At 32.3% G+C, this 18703-nt stretch overlaps 1 protein-coding gene across 1 annotated transcript in view; it reads left to right on the top strand.

Moving 5' to 3' along the window:
* Positions 1 to 17746, top strand: part of LOC118204645 (elongin-B-like) — a 33254-nt gene extending 15508 nt beyond the window's left edge. Inside the window, exons 3-5 of the mRNA XM_035376949.2 lie at positions 4418 to 4517; positions 11246 to 11403; positions 15326 to 17746. Coding sequence (XP_035232840.1) covers positions 4418 to 4517; positions 11246 to 11355 — 210 coding nt within the window. The 3' untranslated portion in view covers positions 11356 to 11403; positions 15326 to 17746. The remainder of the gene's footprint in view (positions 1 to 4417; positions 4518 to 11245; positions 11404 to 15325) is intronic.
* The last annotated feature ends 957 nt before the right edge of the window (positions 17747 to 18703 follow it).

Here is an 18703-nt window from a genome sequence, read left to right as displayed (position 1 = left end):
AGCCATGTTTGGCATTAAACCAGAAAAAGGCGTAACATTGTCATCTTTGCCTGGGGAACCAATCTCAGTGTAGAAACTGAAGAACAGATTAAAGAAAGTGAATATTTGAAGAAAGTCTGAGCAGTGGCCATACTACCAAAAACCGTATTCCTAAGGAAGATATTGAAGAAATGCTGCAGCTTACCACATTTTCATATCAAGTCATGACTGAGCAAACATGTCTTTATTTCTTTAAAAAAGTGGCTGTGAAAGAGAATCTTCAGTTGCAAGTCATGACAGTGATGCAAACCTCAAAATGAAAATTTCCTCTTGTTCAAATCGCTGATACTGTTCATATAAATCCCTGATGTCAACTTTGGTCATACAGATGCCCGAAATTTGCTGGCGGCTATTATTGGATTAGAAGACTGACTGTTATAAATTAGCAAACAAAAATGGTACTCCCAAGCAGCTTTATACACACAATCAGTTCATCTATTTAACTTTTATACCAGATCAAGTAAACCCTTATAGGTACTTTGTGGAGAGGTTTACAATTTAAGAGATAAGCATGCAGAAACTAGCGAGAGCATTCGTTTGCATATTGAGACAAATCTCTAATTGTTAGAAAAGATGCATAAAGAGAAGGAAATCGATATAAACTAGTCAAAATGTTTGGAAAGGCTTCAAGTTAAAATGAAATTATAAATATTTTGTTGAGTGTTTATCTAAATATCATTTTAGAATCAACATCACAAATTATATGTATTTTAAACTGTGAAATTTTATTAGATTTTGATTTTAATAGGCTTTTTTAACAAATATTGTTAAAAAATAAAATTTAATAGTGGTCATGTAAATCCATAATGACTGAGGTTATCTAATTACCTAATTTTTAATTATTTATAACTAATTCTTTATACATATTAAAGCGAGTTATTGCCTTTCATTAACACTTACTGTGGTCACAAAATAAAACAAAAATTTAAAAATTCAAGTAAAACTTATTCTTTGCATCTAGTGAAACTCAAAAATAATACAAAACAACTTACCTCTGGTACTTTAATCGCTTATTGGAACATTATAGTATATTAACTGGGCTACAATCCCTTGGAACACTGCACAAAGCTATGACATTAACTGCATCAAACAGAGCCTGACTAACTTTCAACACTTGCTTTCTACATCAGGCCTTTCAGGTTTGTTCTAATGAGCAGGTCTCTCTCTAGACAAGCAACAGCGGTGACAACATTCAGTCTTTTGTTATGAATCATGCTGATTATGATCTTACTTCTCATTTTAAAATATGCCCTTTGACATAAAATCTACCTGCCGCTACTAAACCTCTAGACCAGGGGTCGCCAAAGTGGTCTATATAGACTCCTAGAGGTCTATTTAACAACAGTAGGGGTCTATCTGACCCAAGGGGTCGAATGGAGGTCTATTGGGACTCTAAGGAAAAACAGTTCTTAATACGCAAATCACACATATCTAACTGCGTACATAAAAATTTAAAATACTTTTATAATTGACTTAATATTAATATTGTCCGATCTTGAAGCAAAAACGCTTATTAAAAGTTTGACAATACATAAATTTTGGACTAATATAAATATAAGCAAAAATATGTGAAACTTTACGAAATAGCTCAGCCATTTATGCTGGCGTTTCCAAGTTCGTATATGGTTGGAGCCAGTTTCAGTCACGTTAATTCAATTTTAACTAAAAACAGAAATAAATTAAATGTGGAGCTTCGAGGGAATTTACGGTTAAAATTTCTAATTTCGAACCCAATATAGCGAACCTTGCCAAGAAACACCAGGCACACTCATCTCATTAAGAAGTAAAAAATCTGTAGCTACTTTACTTACTGTTTCTGATTTATTAAATATTTAGACTAATATATAGTTTTATTTTTTAATTACCTGAAAATTACTTTTGTGGGGGGTCTATGGAGATTTCGAAAAATTATATAGGGGGCGATGATCAAAAAAGTTTGGCAACCCCTGCTCTAGACTAAGTATGTGACAAAATGAGACATAAAAAAATCAACATGAAGCATTAGTAAAACATAAGTAAATGTCACTTATCTTCTTTCAAATATGTCCAACTATTATAAGTGTAAAATATTTAATGCTACTTGATAAATTGTATAAGTTTTATTTTATTCTCAAACTTATTAATAATTATGTTAATTGATGTTTAGTAATAATGCATACTACTCAGGGATCTATTTTATTTTTAGGATGGTGTTACAAAAGTAAAATTCAGACATAAGAATAATATTTTTAATTGAATTTATTCAGTTGCCATTTGCTCATAGGGCGTTAATTTTTTCATTAATGGTCCTTAAAAGTACTTAATTTCCGTGTGCAGAAATGTGTACGAACCCTGTTTAGAATGTTGTACTGTTAATTTTAAGTTTGTTTATTTACATATGCTGTTGTATAAGCTTTCTCATATTTGATAATATTTTAATAAAAGTATGACTTAAAAATGTAGAAAAATATTTTTATTCAATATTCACCATCAGTGCATAGTGAATATCAATATTTGTTAGCGTAAGTGATAAATAAAGATATTTAGTAGATATTTTAGACCAGGTGACTCTGTGAATGTTGACTTTCCCAGATTTTGGTCTTCTGGTAACATATACATAATGCTACATTGTATACGTATGCAATATTAAAACTTTTGCTTTCTACTGGCTCAAAGCAGTGTTATTATCAACATTTGTAATAAATGAAATCAATTTTTATGCCTGATGTGGAATATTTTTATTGGTGAATCATCTTACATATTTAAAAGATGGAAGTTAATCCTCAGGCAAACTGATTTTAGGGCACATTATGGAGTAAAAGTTTGTCTTATAGGCCCAGAAATAGTCTTGTTTCGCAGAGCTGAATTTGGCAACTTATCATCGTTTTTGCAATTTTAATATAAATTTGTATTTAAAATTTTTTACTTGCAGATATGGAAATTTGCTGTTTGCAAACATAGCGTTGATAAATATCATTAAAAATGACAATCTGCTAAAATTGTATTTAAGAAATAACATTAACATAATGCATTTTTTTTTCTGCTGCCATATTTTACTAGTACAGATTTGGCAGTAGTAATTTTTGTTTCAAATTTTGGTCCTTGCAACTCGAAAGGTTTAGAAGAATTTGAAACAAGATTTATACACCTACAATTTCTTAAAAATATTAAAATTGTGTTCATGGTATTAAAACATAATACATGTGTTTTACAGGAAATTTGTAATGAATTTCTAATCATTAATTAATTAATGATAAAATTTAATTTCTAATCATTTATTTAAAAAAGTGGTTAATTTCTAATCATTAAGCATATATATTTGAGTTTTTCTATTCCAAGAAATCTTTCCCTTAATGTGTTTATCTTTTTATTTTCTGAAATTGAGTAAACAATGTATTCTGTATTGCTGTATGAAGAATATACAGTCAAAAGTCGTTAATTCGGACACCCATAATCCGGAATGATGGAACGCTGCGGCGCGTAGTGAGATGGAAGTTGATTCGTCAGCACTATCCTTATCTTCAGGGCAGATTTTTTTTTTTATTATTATTTGGCTTATAATTTCTTACTAAATGTAGTATTTCATCTTGATGTACTCCGTCTTTGATATGATTTAAATCAAATTCCTCGTCATTATAATTCGCTTCCGATAGTGAAGAAAGTGACACAGAGGTTATTGAAAACGAAAAAATTTCGATTGACAAATTAGTCTGTATTTTCGACACAGCAATTATAGGACTTGAACAGTGGAACTTTGTAACTGAACAAGAAATTATGTCTGTTTATAGAATTAAGGAGAAAGTATTATCACATAAAACGAAGCAATTTAAACAACTTACGTTGAAAGAAATGTTTAATAAAGTACACAAATAAATATTAAGCCTTTTTTTTTTTGTAAATTTTGATACCCTTTAGATCATAATTGTTCTTTATTTCATAAATTACGGTTTCATATTTTTAATTTTATAATTTCTGCATGCTATCTTACCAGATTTAAACTGATGATCTATAATCCGGAATCGCCAAAGTCCCGACGAGTCCGGATTAACGACTTTTGACTATATATATAATACTTATGTTTTATGTCATGATGTAATACTTTATTCTATAATATTCTTGAGAACTTTTTGTTGACTGTTTTTGGCAGTGTTACCAACTATAAAAATTTTTTGGCCAATAATGATAAACAAGGCATGAATAAGAGTCATAAAAACTTTGGTTGTCTGAAATGGAAATGTTGCAAAATTTCTTCGAATTCAACATTTTTAGTATCTGAGAATATTGTTTCACAGAGCTATTTTTTTATTATCTGCCACCTAATTAGCATGGAATTTTTCATTATTTGGCATATTTCATGCATTTGATTTTTAACATCTAACAAATTTATACTTTTTAACAGGTGATGGAACCTAATAAGGTGTTAGGAGATTATGGATTAAACTGTTCCACAGCAAAAGCCCAGGCACCAGCTCAAGTAGGATTGGCATATAAAGACAATGGTAAGTGTTTCTCTTTTAGTTCTTTTAAATTTTGCTTTTATAAGGGTGTTTGTGCAATTTGGGTTTAGGAAAATGATTTGTTGATAAAGTCGTATGGAAACAAAACTGACTTTGGTAAATGACAAATTAGCAACGCATTCAATATCTGTGCAAAACAAGGTATTTAATAGATAGATATATAGAGAGGAGCAGTTGAATATAAATTTTTAGTTATCATAGTGTTTAATACAATACCATCAGCAAAAATAGCACAATTTAACAGAACTTATACATTATCTTATTTAATGCAATTATGTAATCAGTTCATTAAATATAACAACAGGGAACCAGTTTTTAGATATCTCAGCAGTGGCTGAACTTTGACCTTAAATATAAACTATGGATCCTTTTTTCGTTGATAGAAGATAAAAAATAGCTTAATGTGTATTTTAAACTGTTATATTGGCACAGTAATATTAGAAAGAACGAAATGTTACCTCTTTGTTCTTTACACGTGCATAGATCAGTAACTGTTCATTTCTTGTCAGTCTTAAAACATGCAAAAATACATGAGTATTTTAAGTGTTGTGTTCTTGTGATAGCTAGGTATTTATCTGATGTTATGTAAATGTAATGTATGACTTTATTTAACTTAATATAACATAAGTTATTACAAGCTTGAGTAAATATAATTAGATTTTTCCCCACCGATTACATACCAAAAACAGTAATAAAAAGGACTTTGCATATGTAATTTTCACTGTGAAAATGCTTATGTCAGTTTCTTCTAATGAGGACAGCTTCATTTTCTAAGTGATTGCATTAAATTCTTTTGTAATATTTATTTGTTTTCATAGTTATTTTGAAATTAGCTATGGAAGTGCTGCTGAATTTTCTGTAGACAAATATCTAATTTATTACTTTCTTAATTTTATCTATCTTTACTAGTTTGTATCTAATTTTTACATGCAGAGTTAAATTTCTTGTTCAATTGTATCAATTTGTACATATGCCTGTGGTCATGTAGGAACATTCAGAGGACAGTTTCAGCATAAACAAAGTCCTTTTTTGCCTTGACGTATCCATTTCAGTTATATTAAGCAATCGGACATTTGATGAATACAGCAGTTTGTTGTGGGATAGTAATTAAGTGATAGGAAAAAAAGAGCTAGCAGCCATATTTTCAAGTAAATCTGAGTCTTCTTCAGTGGTCAGAGGATTAAAAAAAAAAAAAAAAAATTCACATATTTTTTTAGATAAAATATTAGAATTGAGATAGATTTATTGGATTATTTAATTATGTTAAAGCACACGAGGGCTATCTGCCTAAAGGGAGGGATGCTTTTTTGGAGGACTTTATAAGGGAAACTGGCTCGTATACATGTTACACATGGGGAAAGCCTGTTCACGGGATTCGGACTGAACTACCAGTGTTCAGCTTCTTTACCACTTGGCTGCTGGTGGGCCTGAGATAGATTTATTGGTTATTAAAGTTTTGATAAGTGAAGATTTGGTAAGAGTACTGCTCGATAAAGATTTTTTTTATAAGTATACAATATGTTGACAACTATAAATAGTTACCTGTTAAGTGCAAATTATGTTTATAAACATTAACAATTATGTTCATTACTGTTTATAAGCATACAATTTATTATTTACAACTATAAATAGTTACCTATTAAGTGCAATCAATGGTATTCCTGCAACAGATCTCCTATCTTGTATTTCCCTTTAGTTATCAGAACGAATTGTGTGATCTAACCTTGCCAATATCAGAGTGACTCGCCAGAATTCTGCCCCCTTATGAGAGAAATAAGTGAGATCTGTCAGATTTGCTAATTTTGAATACTGCCATCAAGATAAGAGCTTCTAAATTATATTGTATTATTATAACTGAGTAATCTGCAATACAGTAGTTTTGTGTTCAAAGCTTATTCAGTAATATTTATTGCTGAATTGTGAGAGTGACAGTGTTCCTTGAACATTGAATTTGACCTGGGTTCGATTCTAGGCAAACAGGTCGGCTGCTATATGTGTTTTTAAGTTTTCCGTGTGTAACATGGATATCAGCCAGTTTTCCTTAGAAGGCACCTTTGCTTTAAGTAGATAGGCCTAGTGTGCTTTGTTGTAATCATATATAAACCTAGCTAAAGCTTTCAACAGTGGGAATAAATTTCTGGAAAAAAAGTCAGAGCAGCCGATTCTTTATTGAAGTATTCTTAATCTTATCGAAGTTTGTCTTACTGCAGACATTTGTAGATTTTTATATGAAGATTCAATGTTTAATTAATATTTGTATTTTGCTTCAGTATTTATCAAGTTTATTCAGGTAAATATTATCTACACTTGTTATGAATTTTATTTTTATCATACAGTAGAGTTTCAAAAACTCGGTACTCGATAGCCTGGCAATCCGGATAGCTCGGCCATACCCTGGCAGGGTGAAAAAAAAAACATGCACAGACTTGTTTAAGGTCATTGACTGAGGACGCCCCCCTCTTCCCACATTTCTCTGTCTCTTGTCACACTCTCACTCCTCCACTATGTGACTGGCATCAACACATGGTCATTTGGTTCAGTCTACCTGCGGTCTTTGCCAGGGTTAGCCGATTTCTTAACTGCATTGCATACCTCGATGTGAGTAACTGTATTATATTGTTCAGAGCTATTTCAAAGTTAGGTTTTAGTGTCGGTGCAGTGGCTAAGGACTTCTGAGTCAACAAAAATATGATTGGAAACTGAAAGAAGAATCGGACAGAAATCAAGTCGTGGTGTGTTAAGAGAACGTGCACAGAAACATTGAAAGGAAATATATAGAGGGAAGTGAGCTTAATGAGGGAAGTGAATCACTTTACATTTGGTTTCACCAAGCAAGAGAAAAGGGCATCCCAGTTAGTTTGCTGATTAATGCAGTTTTATGAAAAATTTAAAAAAAAGACAACAATCCTAAATTTTTCGCAATCACTGGCTGCTGTGATCGTTGGAAGAAACGATATGGAGTGTGACAGCTTAATATTTGTGGATGAAAACTATCTGGGGACAATGGAGCGCATCAGTGTAAGGAAATCTTTCAGAAATTTATCTACGAGGTTTGACTGCAGAGCATTGTACAGTATCGACAAAGTCTTCTTTTCAAGGAAGAATAGTCAGCCCCAGATTTTAAAAGGAGCAGGGAGAGGGTAACAATCTTAGAATGCAGTAATGCAACAGATGACCACAAATTAAAATTTGGTGTTTTAAGAAAATCAAAGAAACCACGTGCGTTCAAGCACATCGAAATGGATAAATTTTCTGTACCTAAACCTGTCAAATGCATGGTTGAGCTGTGCAATTTTCAAACAGTGGTTCCTTGAAGTATTTGTTCCATCGGTTGAGCGGTTTTTAAAATCTAAAAACTTGCCAAGGGAGGCTATTCTGATTTTGGACAACACGTCATCGCATCCATTAAAGATTTAAAATGGGGACATATGAGCAATGTTTTTTACCATCCAGTATCACAGTGTTATGCCAGCCAATGAACCAAGGCGTTTTGGTTAGTCTCAAGAGAAGATATAGATATAAGCTACACAAGATATAGACACTATCCTCTCATCTTTCTGCAAACGATGATGGTCAAGGTCTTATCCAGAATGTAAAGAAAATTAACGTATTGGATATCGTTGGATGGGTGGCCAATACCTAGAATGAGTCATTTACACTAGTTCATTCCTGATGCCTTGATCAAGGGAGAAATGTGTTCATTGAACATGATGATGCAGGAAATGTAAACTTACTTGACCTCCTGAAGAGAGTTTCTGGGTGTGCAGAAGCCAATGAAAGTGACGTCGAACAGTGGTTCTAGAATGGTACCAAGCAAGACGTATGCCCGATGCAGAAATTATTGCTAATATCACATTTAATGAAGAAATGCAAAAAAATGATATTGATGATTCGTTCATACAAGCCCCTAAAATATCGTAGTGTAGGATTGAAAGCTGTCGAAACCACCCTTCAGGATGTTGAACAACTAGTTGCGTTGGTAAATAGTATTACTATTCCTTCGTTGTCTTTGTGATGAAGCAACAAAACACGAAGTGCAGTGCGGAAAACAGTGCATTTCTTTAAAAAAAAGTAGCTAGTTTTTGCAAAGTCTGCTAGTTAATTTTTACTATAGACAGCTTTATGCATTCATAAAGTATTTTTCTGATGTCTGTCTTATTAGGTAAAATAACTGTACATGTGTATTCATCAATTTTCATTAGTAAAGGCTCTATGCGTTAATATTTACTTTTCCTTTGTTTAAGGATATTTGCCGAGTTTAAGTTTGAGTTACAGTAATGCATCTTTTTTAAACTATTGTATTCTCAAGCAACCAATGCATACAAGTACTGTATTTTCTAAGGAAACACTCATGCTTATTTTTTTTTTTAAACCTTTTCTAATAACCTGGCATTTTCACAAACCCAGCCACTCTTTGGTCCACTTAGTTTTCGGAGCTCTACTCTATATAAAAGTACTTCAGTAAATAATAGCTTTTCTTCCCTATTCAAATTTTCTGAATATGAAAGTGTAAGAAAAAATAAAATTAGCCAAAGATCATAAATTTTACAATATTTAATTAAATACTAATATATTTTACATTATTATAAGTAGCTCAGTAACTTGAATTATGCATTATAAAGTAAATTTAAACCCGTTTGTAGTTCTTTTGAAGTGGCTTTGCTGTACTGCAAGAAAACATGCCAGTTTTCACACAAAAATTCTCTTAGTGTTTCAGATTTCAAGTTTGGCAGCTGTGCCATGTTTAAAGAACCAGGACAGTGTTTGTGCTAATGAAACATAAGAATAGTTTTCCGTGTTGTTTTGTATCTGATTACAGTAGTAAAATGGTGACTGTTGATTGCTTCAGTTCACAGATGCCAAATAGGATGGCTTTTTGCATTTAAAGTAATATACAGGGTGTCTGAAAAGGTCGTTGCCAAACTCAATGTGCTGTCTGTCATACCATGGCAAACAAGATTTACGTAGGAACTTGGTTCCAAAAATGCAAAGGGCTAGAGGGCAGTGTTTGCTGGCTTATGGGGAGTGGGAAGCATGCTCCTATCAGGCAGGGACATTGCAGGAGAAGGATAAATTGGTTTACTAACTCAGAGTTGGCCAATATACAATACATATATGGTGCTTCAGGTGGAAATGGACAAGCTGCAATATGTATGTACGGATTCCCAACAGCCAAGTCGTGCTTTAGTTGGATATTGGCATTGCAGCTTGTATGAAGCAAAAACTTTCCAAGTAAGTAGCCACATCATTTGAGAACACACCTGTTGTAGAAGAAGCTGTGCTATGGGACTTTTGAGGCGAACCCTTAAGCAAGTCTCCCAGCTGCCAAACAGGTTTTGTTTGAATGTCATTCCACTGTTATGCACGTACTGCATGAGGATGCTTTACATTCCATCTATGTCCATTTGGACATAGATGGGGTACAGGCATTGTGCAATGATGCTGCATTTGCACGCTGGTATTTGCACAATTGGGTCATACAACCAGATTTCCCATCGTTTATTTTGTTTTCCGGTTAAGCATCTTTTGCATGAGACATTGTTTTGAGCCTGCAGAACATACATGTGTGTTCACATGAGCACCCTAGTGTGTACATGTACCCATGGAAGTCAACAATATTGCACCACAAACATTTTGCCTGGTATTATCAGTGACATGTTAACTGGCCCTTACCTCAAAAACAAGACCTATGGCACTTTTTTTAGAAAACGTGTTACCGGGTCTTATGATTGACATTCTAGCAGCTAGAACTCCATTATGCTATGCTAAATTCTAGCAAATATCTGTTTTTAGCATAGCATAATGGAATGCCTGCATATTTTAGCAGCACTGTGCGAGAATACCTCGATAGTGCATCCCTGGAATGGCAAAAGTAGACTAGTCGCGTAGCTACCACTATCCCCTGAATTTCTACTGGACATGGATCTCATTGCCAGGATTGTGGAAATGGTGGTATGTGTCCACAATGCACCTGTGCATTTTGGACAGGTGCGTGTATTCATGCATCGATGTTGTGAAGCATGCATTGTGGTGAATGGAAGGAATTTTGAATATCTTCTGTGATTTAACCGTGTTCTTTAATAAAAGCCACTTAACACCTCTTTTGACATCATTTCCCCTCCTCTGTGCTTGTGAACATTTCCCTTTAGCATTTGCCGTTCACATTTTCAAACATTTCCTATGTAAATCTTGATTGTAATGGTATTTATTACACACTAGCATATAAATTTTGGCAATGACCTTTTGAGACACCCTGTTAATGTAGTAAAAGTATGTGTCATTTCTATTTACTGCTGCTTTTCATGGTCTATTGTGGTAATGTTATCATTCTCTTTGGTTTTTATCACGGCTCACTGGAGATGGATCATCGACACCAGGTTATGAGAACACCCATCACTGGGAGAGGGTCGATTTTAGACTGGTAAATTCTGGCTTGCAAGCATATTGTGTCTAATTTGTTGTTTTAATAGAGTGACATGATGTGGAGAGTTGGTAGTTATGCTAACCATAATACATCAAGGTGATACTGCATTATGTCAATATAATGTGCTTAATGAGAAGTTTGTGTAAAAATGCAAGTTGAAGCTGTGTTGAAAAAATTGTTACTACTTTTACAATTCTTTAAATTATTTTTAGCATTATATTAAGTATTGATATACCGATAGCATACTATGCTCTATTAATCCTTTTTTTTTTTTTTTCCATTTTAGAAACTCTTGGCTTTGAACTTCTAGAAATAACGCCTTTGTCGAGCCCACCGGAGTTACCAGATGTAATGAAGCCTCCGGAAACACAGAGTCACGAGCAGACAATTGCTTAAAATTTTGTCATTTTCGAAGTTCACAGCTGTTTTAATTTTTTTTTATAAGTAAGTAATCACATATATTATAATTATTGTTTTGTAAGATATACTTTTTTGGAGATAAAATAACACTATTGCAACTTTTTATTTTTCAGATTTATAGTAAATATGCTATAAATTTTTAATTTAATATTTAACAAAGAATTACAAACAGAATAGGGAGTAATAAACAGCTTATTTAAAATGGAAAATTAAAATTTCATTTTGAAAATCCTGCATTTAAAAATTTTGATATTTTTATTCTAAATACTTTTTGTGCATTCCTTAAGATACACAAAACTGTGGATGAAATTTTAGGTCCTTCTATTATGAGATTTAATAAAACAATTTTTTTAGGGGGGGAAGGAGTGTCATGTTTTGTGAGAATCTTAACTGGCGCATAAATAAATTTAAGACTAAGTAAAAAATAAAAAAGGGAAGTTAAAGTGAATTCTTATATTAATTCTGTGCAAAGTTTCATCAAAAATATGATCATATTGATATGCCAAAAACTCTTAATAATTATAAGAAATGCCTTAGCATTTTTAAACAATGTGTGCCAACAAAAATGGACATTAAGAAAAATCTCATTTGTGCAATTAATCCATTTAATAGCAGATCTATCTAAATGTTATCTACAGTTTTATCCAACTGATAAATCATATATAAAAGTACATCATACTTGGTGATTGTTATAAATATGAGAGATGACGGCACTTGTTCGAAATAAAACAACACAAATATTTAATTATTTAAATAATGCAAATTAGGTGCTGTAAATAGAACAGACGAGGGGGGATGAGCGAAGGGCACTATATTAACATGTTGACTACCGTGGGGTTCACCGGGGTGGCCAGCACTCGACTTTGCTACGGCGCCGTGGGGGCCAACATTAAAAATTTATAATTAGAGTAAATATCGATACAGATAAATTTTTAGATAATGACCATTGTTACTATAACGTTTTGAAGAGTAATAAATAAATGGTCTGCAGCTTCTCGGGGGTGAGCAGTGACCCACACCACAAAAAATGCATTAAACATGATTACATAACTCACCCTATCTTCTGTAGATAATATTTCATAGAATAATAAAAAATTAATGTTGGTGTCATGAGCAAACCACATAAAGTGCGCAAGGCAGTCAACGTGTTAAACAATACTAACACTTTTAAAACACGAGTCCCCGCCCTAAAAATATTCTCCCCCCACAGTTGTAAAAATTACCAGTTTAATGGAAAACTTGTCAATACCTTTCTCTTCTATCGTACTATACTTCACTTGCATTTTTCTCTTACCGCATTTACTTTAGTAGAAGTTCCCAAATTTTAAGAATATTCCCAAACTCTGGCAGCCAAAGAATGTAAAACTTTGAATATCTATTTAATTATTTAGAATATTATTTATAATATAAAAAATATATCAGTCACTTGAATATGCATTTTAAAATGTTTAAATCAGTTTGGAGTTCTTTTAAAATTGTGTCACTATGCAGTGTTAAAACTTTCTCGAAATTCCTGGTTTTCATTCTAGAATCTTCTAGGTTTTCATAATTCAGGGTTGAGAAGTGTGAAAATATATAACCCACACATAGTAACCCTTTAATTATAAAGTTGTTTTCTTTCATTAATTTTCAACATCAGCCTGAATTTAAAAACTTGGCTCATCAAAAGTGACTATTCTGGCATTTCTTATATTGTTCTGAGCATATGTATTTCAAACTACTGCAATAAAAGCCCAGTCACGTAGCAACCTTTTTTCTGACGTTTCTTCTGTTAAGTGGCCAAATTTAGTAAAGTGTTAAGTGGCTGCTACCTGTTTGCATCTCTATGCCACTTTTCAATGTCTTTTCTTCAAAATTTTGCTTTTAAATATAGTTAATTTTTATTTGGCATATTTTCAAGGTTTGATAAAATTGTCGATGAGGGGATAAAAAATGTAAATTTTGTCAAAAAAAAATGTAAATTTTGTCAATCATTTTTTCTTCAGAATTAGTATATGCTGCATAATTTTTCCACTTTTTAATTTTCGAGGAGCAAAATTAGAGGGAAATGGGCGAGTGAATATATTATTTTATATAATTTGCCTTTATGTTTAAATTTATATGGGCTTATTTCTTTTCTTGTTCGATGGTACAGGACAAAGTCTGAAATCTGACCATCCAGTATCTGAACCTTTTATCACTAGCCAATAAATAAAAAATTCCTCAAAAAGTCTAGGACCGAGGAATATATATTTCTGCATGTCACTTTAAAATGCCTGCTGGCTAGAGAGTTCTTCAATAATAATATAACATTGTACACTGGTGAAATAAATTAAGAGAATTTTCATATTTTATATCAAATTGCATGAAAAGAGAACTGAAGGAAAAACCACTGCTTCTAGATAAAAAATGCAAATCTTGTACGGCAAATACGTATTATGTACAGGTGTGGGCAGAAAAACATGTTTTATAAGCGCGTGGAAGGGTAAGACAAATTGCATTCGCTGGCACACCTCGGCAAATGTCTTGGTGTTATCTTGCAATCGGTAATTCACATCAGAACAGTAAAAATGAGTAACCACCAACGTTTAAAGATGATGGAATGAGGTGGCGAATTGTGAGGAGGTTAGAGGCAGGCCAGTGGCAAGTCCGCATATGCAGAGAGTTTAACGCCCAGCGCCGTGTGTAACCTACGGAAACAGTTTCAGGATACCGAATCCATCGAGAGAAAGCCTGGGCAAGGTCGTCCAAGAACCGTGAAGGCCAGAGAAGATCGCTGTTTGTCCATTTTAGCGAGGCATAACAGAGGGGCTACAGCTTCTCAGTCTCAAAAAGGCAATGAAAGAGGTTTGTTTGCCAGAAGACTGGCTATTTGCATCCCACTCACGTCTAAGGACAGGAGAGTCCGATTAGCATGGTGCATGCAGCATAGTGATTAGAGTATGTAGCAACAGGCGAACGTTCTGTTCACTGACGAGTCCCGTTTTAGCCCAAACACCGATTCTCGCCGTATGTACATATGGAGAGAGCCAGGGATGTGCTACCCACCCTCTAATGTCCACAAAATCAACAATTATGGTGAGGGCAATGTAATGGTCTGGGCAAGCATCATGCTGGATGTCCACACACTTCATCCATGTCTTTGACAGAGGCTCTGTGACTGCTGTCCTTCAGCCATCTAGGAACTGAAAACAGCATTGCTGAATGAGTAGGACCAGTTGCCACAGGCCCTGCTAAACTGCCTTATTTCCAGTATGACATCATGCTGCGAGGCCTGTATGGCTGTAAGAGGGCACCATATCCCCTTTTTAACCCATTTCTTTTGTGTCTTCTGCAACCACTGTTTCAGACCTTCAAACTCCCATGAGTGTTGCACACGAACATGTGTGTCTATTATAACTATTGAATGTTTATTTTGTTTGTATTATATTAACCTATGTTCACACCAAATTTTATTAAAATCTGTCCAGTAGTTCTGGAGATCGTAGATCAAATAAGAAAATTCTCTTAATTTATTTCACCAGTGTATTAATTTTGGCTACGATCACATAGATCAAATATGAAAATTCTCTATTTCACCAGTGCATTAATTTTGGCTACGATCACATTTTTGATCATTTAGTGGTTTGGAGGCAGTACTGCCAGTATACATTTTGATGCTGTGTATTTCCCTAATTTCTATAAATTTTGCCACCTTTAAATTCTGCCGCCAAGTGCCTTTCCTAAATTCAAAAAATTTTGTTATCTGTAATATATCTGCTAGGTGAACCACTAAATTTAAAAAAATTTTATCCTACCCTGGCACTTGATTTATGCTCCTAAAATCATATTTAATTATATGCAAATTTAGACATTAACTTCAGTCCCACCTATTGCATAACTTTGGCCATTACTATATTCTGTTGGCATTTTTGTAAGTATTATATGTAGAATTCTGAATTTAAAATTTTTTAATACTGTTTTATAGATTTTTCTCACATGGCATACATGTTCTGGATACTACACAGCTGTTATTTAAGCCATCAAGATACGAGCAAGTGGTCAACATGTGTTTAATTTTTCAAACTGGATAGTTACAATTCCATAGTTATATCCTTTTGTTATTTCTGTGATATGCCTTTGTGAGATTGAAAACCATTCAGTAAGGCTTCTCTTAACACAAGAAGACTTGTCATACATAAATTTCAGTTTTTGTAAAGATATGTATTAAAATTCATTTAAATTACATTTAAGGTATTGTAATGTGTATTTCCTGTTGTGAATTTCTTCAATTGTACCTATTTATTTTTAGCAGTGATGTATGATTTTTTAATAGCAATAAAAAAAAATTTCTTTTAGAGTACTTATTGTTAAGAAACAGAAACAGAAAAAAAAAAAAAAAAAAGTTATGTGAACTTAACTGTGTCAATTAAACTGTGCTGCACTTGTTGTATTTTTGTTGTTGTTAATTTGAATATTGTGGTGAACAAATTTGTATGGGTGTATTTTTGTTTATAAATATACTAAAAATGTGCATTTCAAGTAACTTTTGTGCCTAAAATTTTTAAAAGGTATAGTTAAACAAGGTTTCATACTGAATGTTTTAAATTTCAAATAATGTTTATTCTCTATCTGTAAAATGATTTTAAATGTATTAACTCTTGGTCAATGTTTGAAAAGTGAACATAAAATTGAATGATATTGAAACTTGCCTCTTTCATTCATAATAGCTGTAGCTTTTCTTCTTCACATGTTAAATCCAGATCTGATGTTTCAAAGATTTCTTTGAATAAATTTTTTTTTTTTTTTTTTTTTTTGAAAAGTTTATTTTAAGTATCTCGGCTTTTTTATAATTTTAAGTTAGTAAGCCATAAATTAGCAATTCCTGATTTCAAGAGTTAAGGCGTTTTTTTATAAAATAGTTTTCTTAAGACTTACCTATTAAAATAAAATTCTATTTGTAATGTAATGAATTGCCTATTAAAAAAAGTGCCATCATTGGATGAAACTTGGGTAAAGATTCATTGATGATGGGGACAGATTTCTTCATTTTATGAGATACCAAGTGATGATGTAGTCTAAATTATATTTAAAATATTAGTATAGGTAACTGCCATTGTAATATGGCCTAAACTATATAAATATTGGAAAAATTTTGTTCTAAAGTTTGTAAAGTTTTGTTGAAAGGAATTTTTATTTAAACTAGTTCATAGTTAAGTAGCCCTTCCACATATTTGCGATGTTTAGATATATTTACAGTTTTTTTGATTTGTCAAAATAAAGTATTTTTGCGACTCCTTTCTTTGCTTTTCTTTTCATTTTAAATGCATCAGGTTTGAATATCAGCTGGTAAAATGTTTTATTCAAGTATGTTTTCCCACTGCTTTTAGTTCAAAATATGAGTATTTTAAATCAATGTTTAATAAGTAATTAAAGCATTTGATGTGTAAATTTTTGAAATTTTTTTGTTTTTAAAGGAAATTTCCTTTGGTGAATCTTTGGTATACGGTAATTTGGTGACCCCACGGTGCCTACCCATTCTTTCTTTTTTTATGCCCTTTTCCCCCCATCCTTTTCTTATTTTAAACTGCATTACTTTTCCACCATAATTTTTAAATTTTCTTGTATTTTTTTTCATCTTGGCAAAAAGGCTCTACCTTTGAAATGTTATGGAAAATATGTGTTAAAAAGTTTCAAAATCCCTGTTAGTTGAAATTTTCATTGAAATAAACTAGCTTTAGCGTCAGTTGGGAGAATTTTGTGCAAAAATACATCGAAATTACAGTGAATCTTTGGAGGAAAAAGCATGTTCAAAAAATGCCCAGTTGCTAAATATATATGTAATCTATGCATATTTATACATATTTGTTGTGCAAGATTAAATATATATATGCATATAAAATTACAAGTTTAATATTAATTTAAATATTACTGCAAATGAAATTTGACTACGAATTAATCTTTTTGTAACAGGTGGCCTGTCATTGTCAGCTGAGCAATTTGTACTGCTAAGCTTAATTTTGGGAAAATTAAAATTGTGGTGTAATTGTTCTAATTTTTGGCATATTATGAGAGCAATCTTCATCACCACAAAAACTCACCAAATTATCCATTACCATGTTCCAAAGATTAACCTCCCCTCCTTTTTTGAGAAACCCCATCAAAATTGTTATAATTTATTTGATAGTACAGCCAGAATATAGGGCAGTAGTTTCAGTATTTGTTAAAAACTAGTTTTCTTGTATCATATAAAATAAAGCTTAATATTTTGGCAAGTGTACAGTAATGCTTTTCACTAAATGTTTGCATGAATCCATTATGGTGCTTTAAATAAAGCATTGAGTGTAATGATCATTTAGTCTTTTGTACATTGTATTTCAAAATAAAAAAACAAATTCTAAAATTAAAATGACTGCTGTTCCTTTAGTATTTTTAATTGCAAAGTTGGTAATATGCGAGTGTAAGATCTGAATTTATTCAGTGGAATAAGCTTCCTTTTGTATTAATGTTACTAGCAATTCATAACAATGGGAAAAAAAAAAAAGTGGTAGTTGGTTTACTTTAGTATAACTTTCACTTGAAATTATTTTTAAGTTTAATAACAAGTGCATATTTTTTAATATAAATATAGGAAACTGGGAAAGCATAAAAAAGTAGCTTTCATATTTTATACAAATTTAGCGTTTTAAACTTAAAAATACAAGTAGCCTTCGTATAAGACAGTAGATAGGTTCCTAGAAAATGCTGTTGTATGAGACCAAGAGGTAGTACAAAAAGGGGGTATGTTCTGAAAACTTACTAAAAAGAATTTTTTTAAAATTCTACATAAACAATGCAAAACAAAAAATATTACATATTTTAATTTAACGCAACTTTAGTTTAAAAAAATTTTCGTTTTCACTGCTCAGTATAATTACTGAGAATATTTTTTTGGGTGGAATGAGATGGCTTTCATTTTCAAAATTTCTTTCTTCATTTAAAGTTCTGGCATTTTCTCCCCTCTTTAAAAATTATGTAATTTTATTTGCTTACTGGGTCAGTGTAAATTTCTCGATTATGGAGCTAGACAGTTTTGCAGCTCCCTTTTGAATTTTCAGCAGAAAAGTCTGTAATCAAGAAAAATGATTTGAGATTTTCAGCTAAGCTTAGGCCTTCTTTTAATTTTTTTAATGTTAAATTATTAACTGCGCTGTCTTTAGTGCTAGCGATTTGATCTACGGCTTCAGATGCCATTTCTGTTCAATCTGCTTCGTCAATTTCTTCCGCTAATAAACCTTGAACGTCTTCAATAGCCATGTCGACAAATCCTTCGCCTCCAATTGATTTAACAAGTTTTAATAAGCTAACAATTTCATTTTCTGACGAT

The sequence above is a fragment of the Stegodyphus dumicola genome, chromosome 7 (assembly GCF_044657685.1).
Source record: "Stegodyphus dumicola isolate Sdum_Otavi_A_Nest chromosome 7, ASM4465768v1".
In the NCBI taxonomy this organism is placed as follows: Eukaryota; Metazoa; Arthropoda; class Arachnida; order Araneae; family Eresidae; genus Stegodyphus; species Stegodyphus dumicola.
This window is presented reverse-complemented; position numbering and strand designations above follow the sequence as displayed.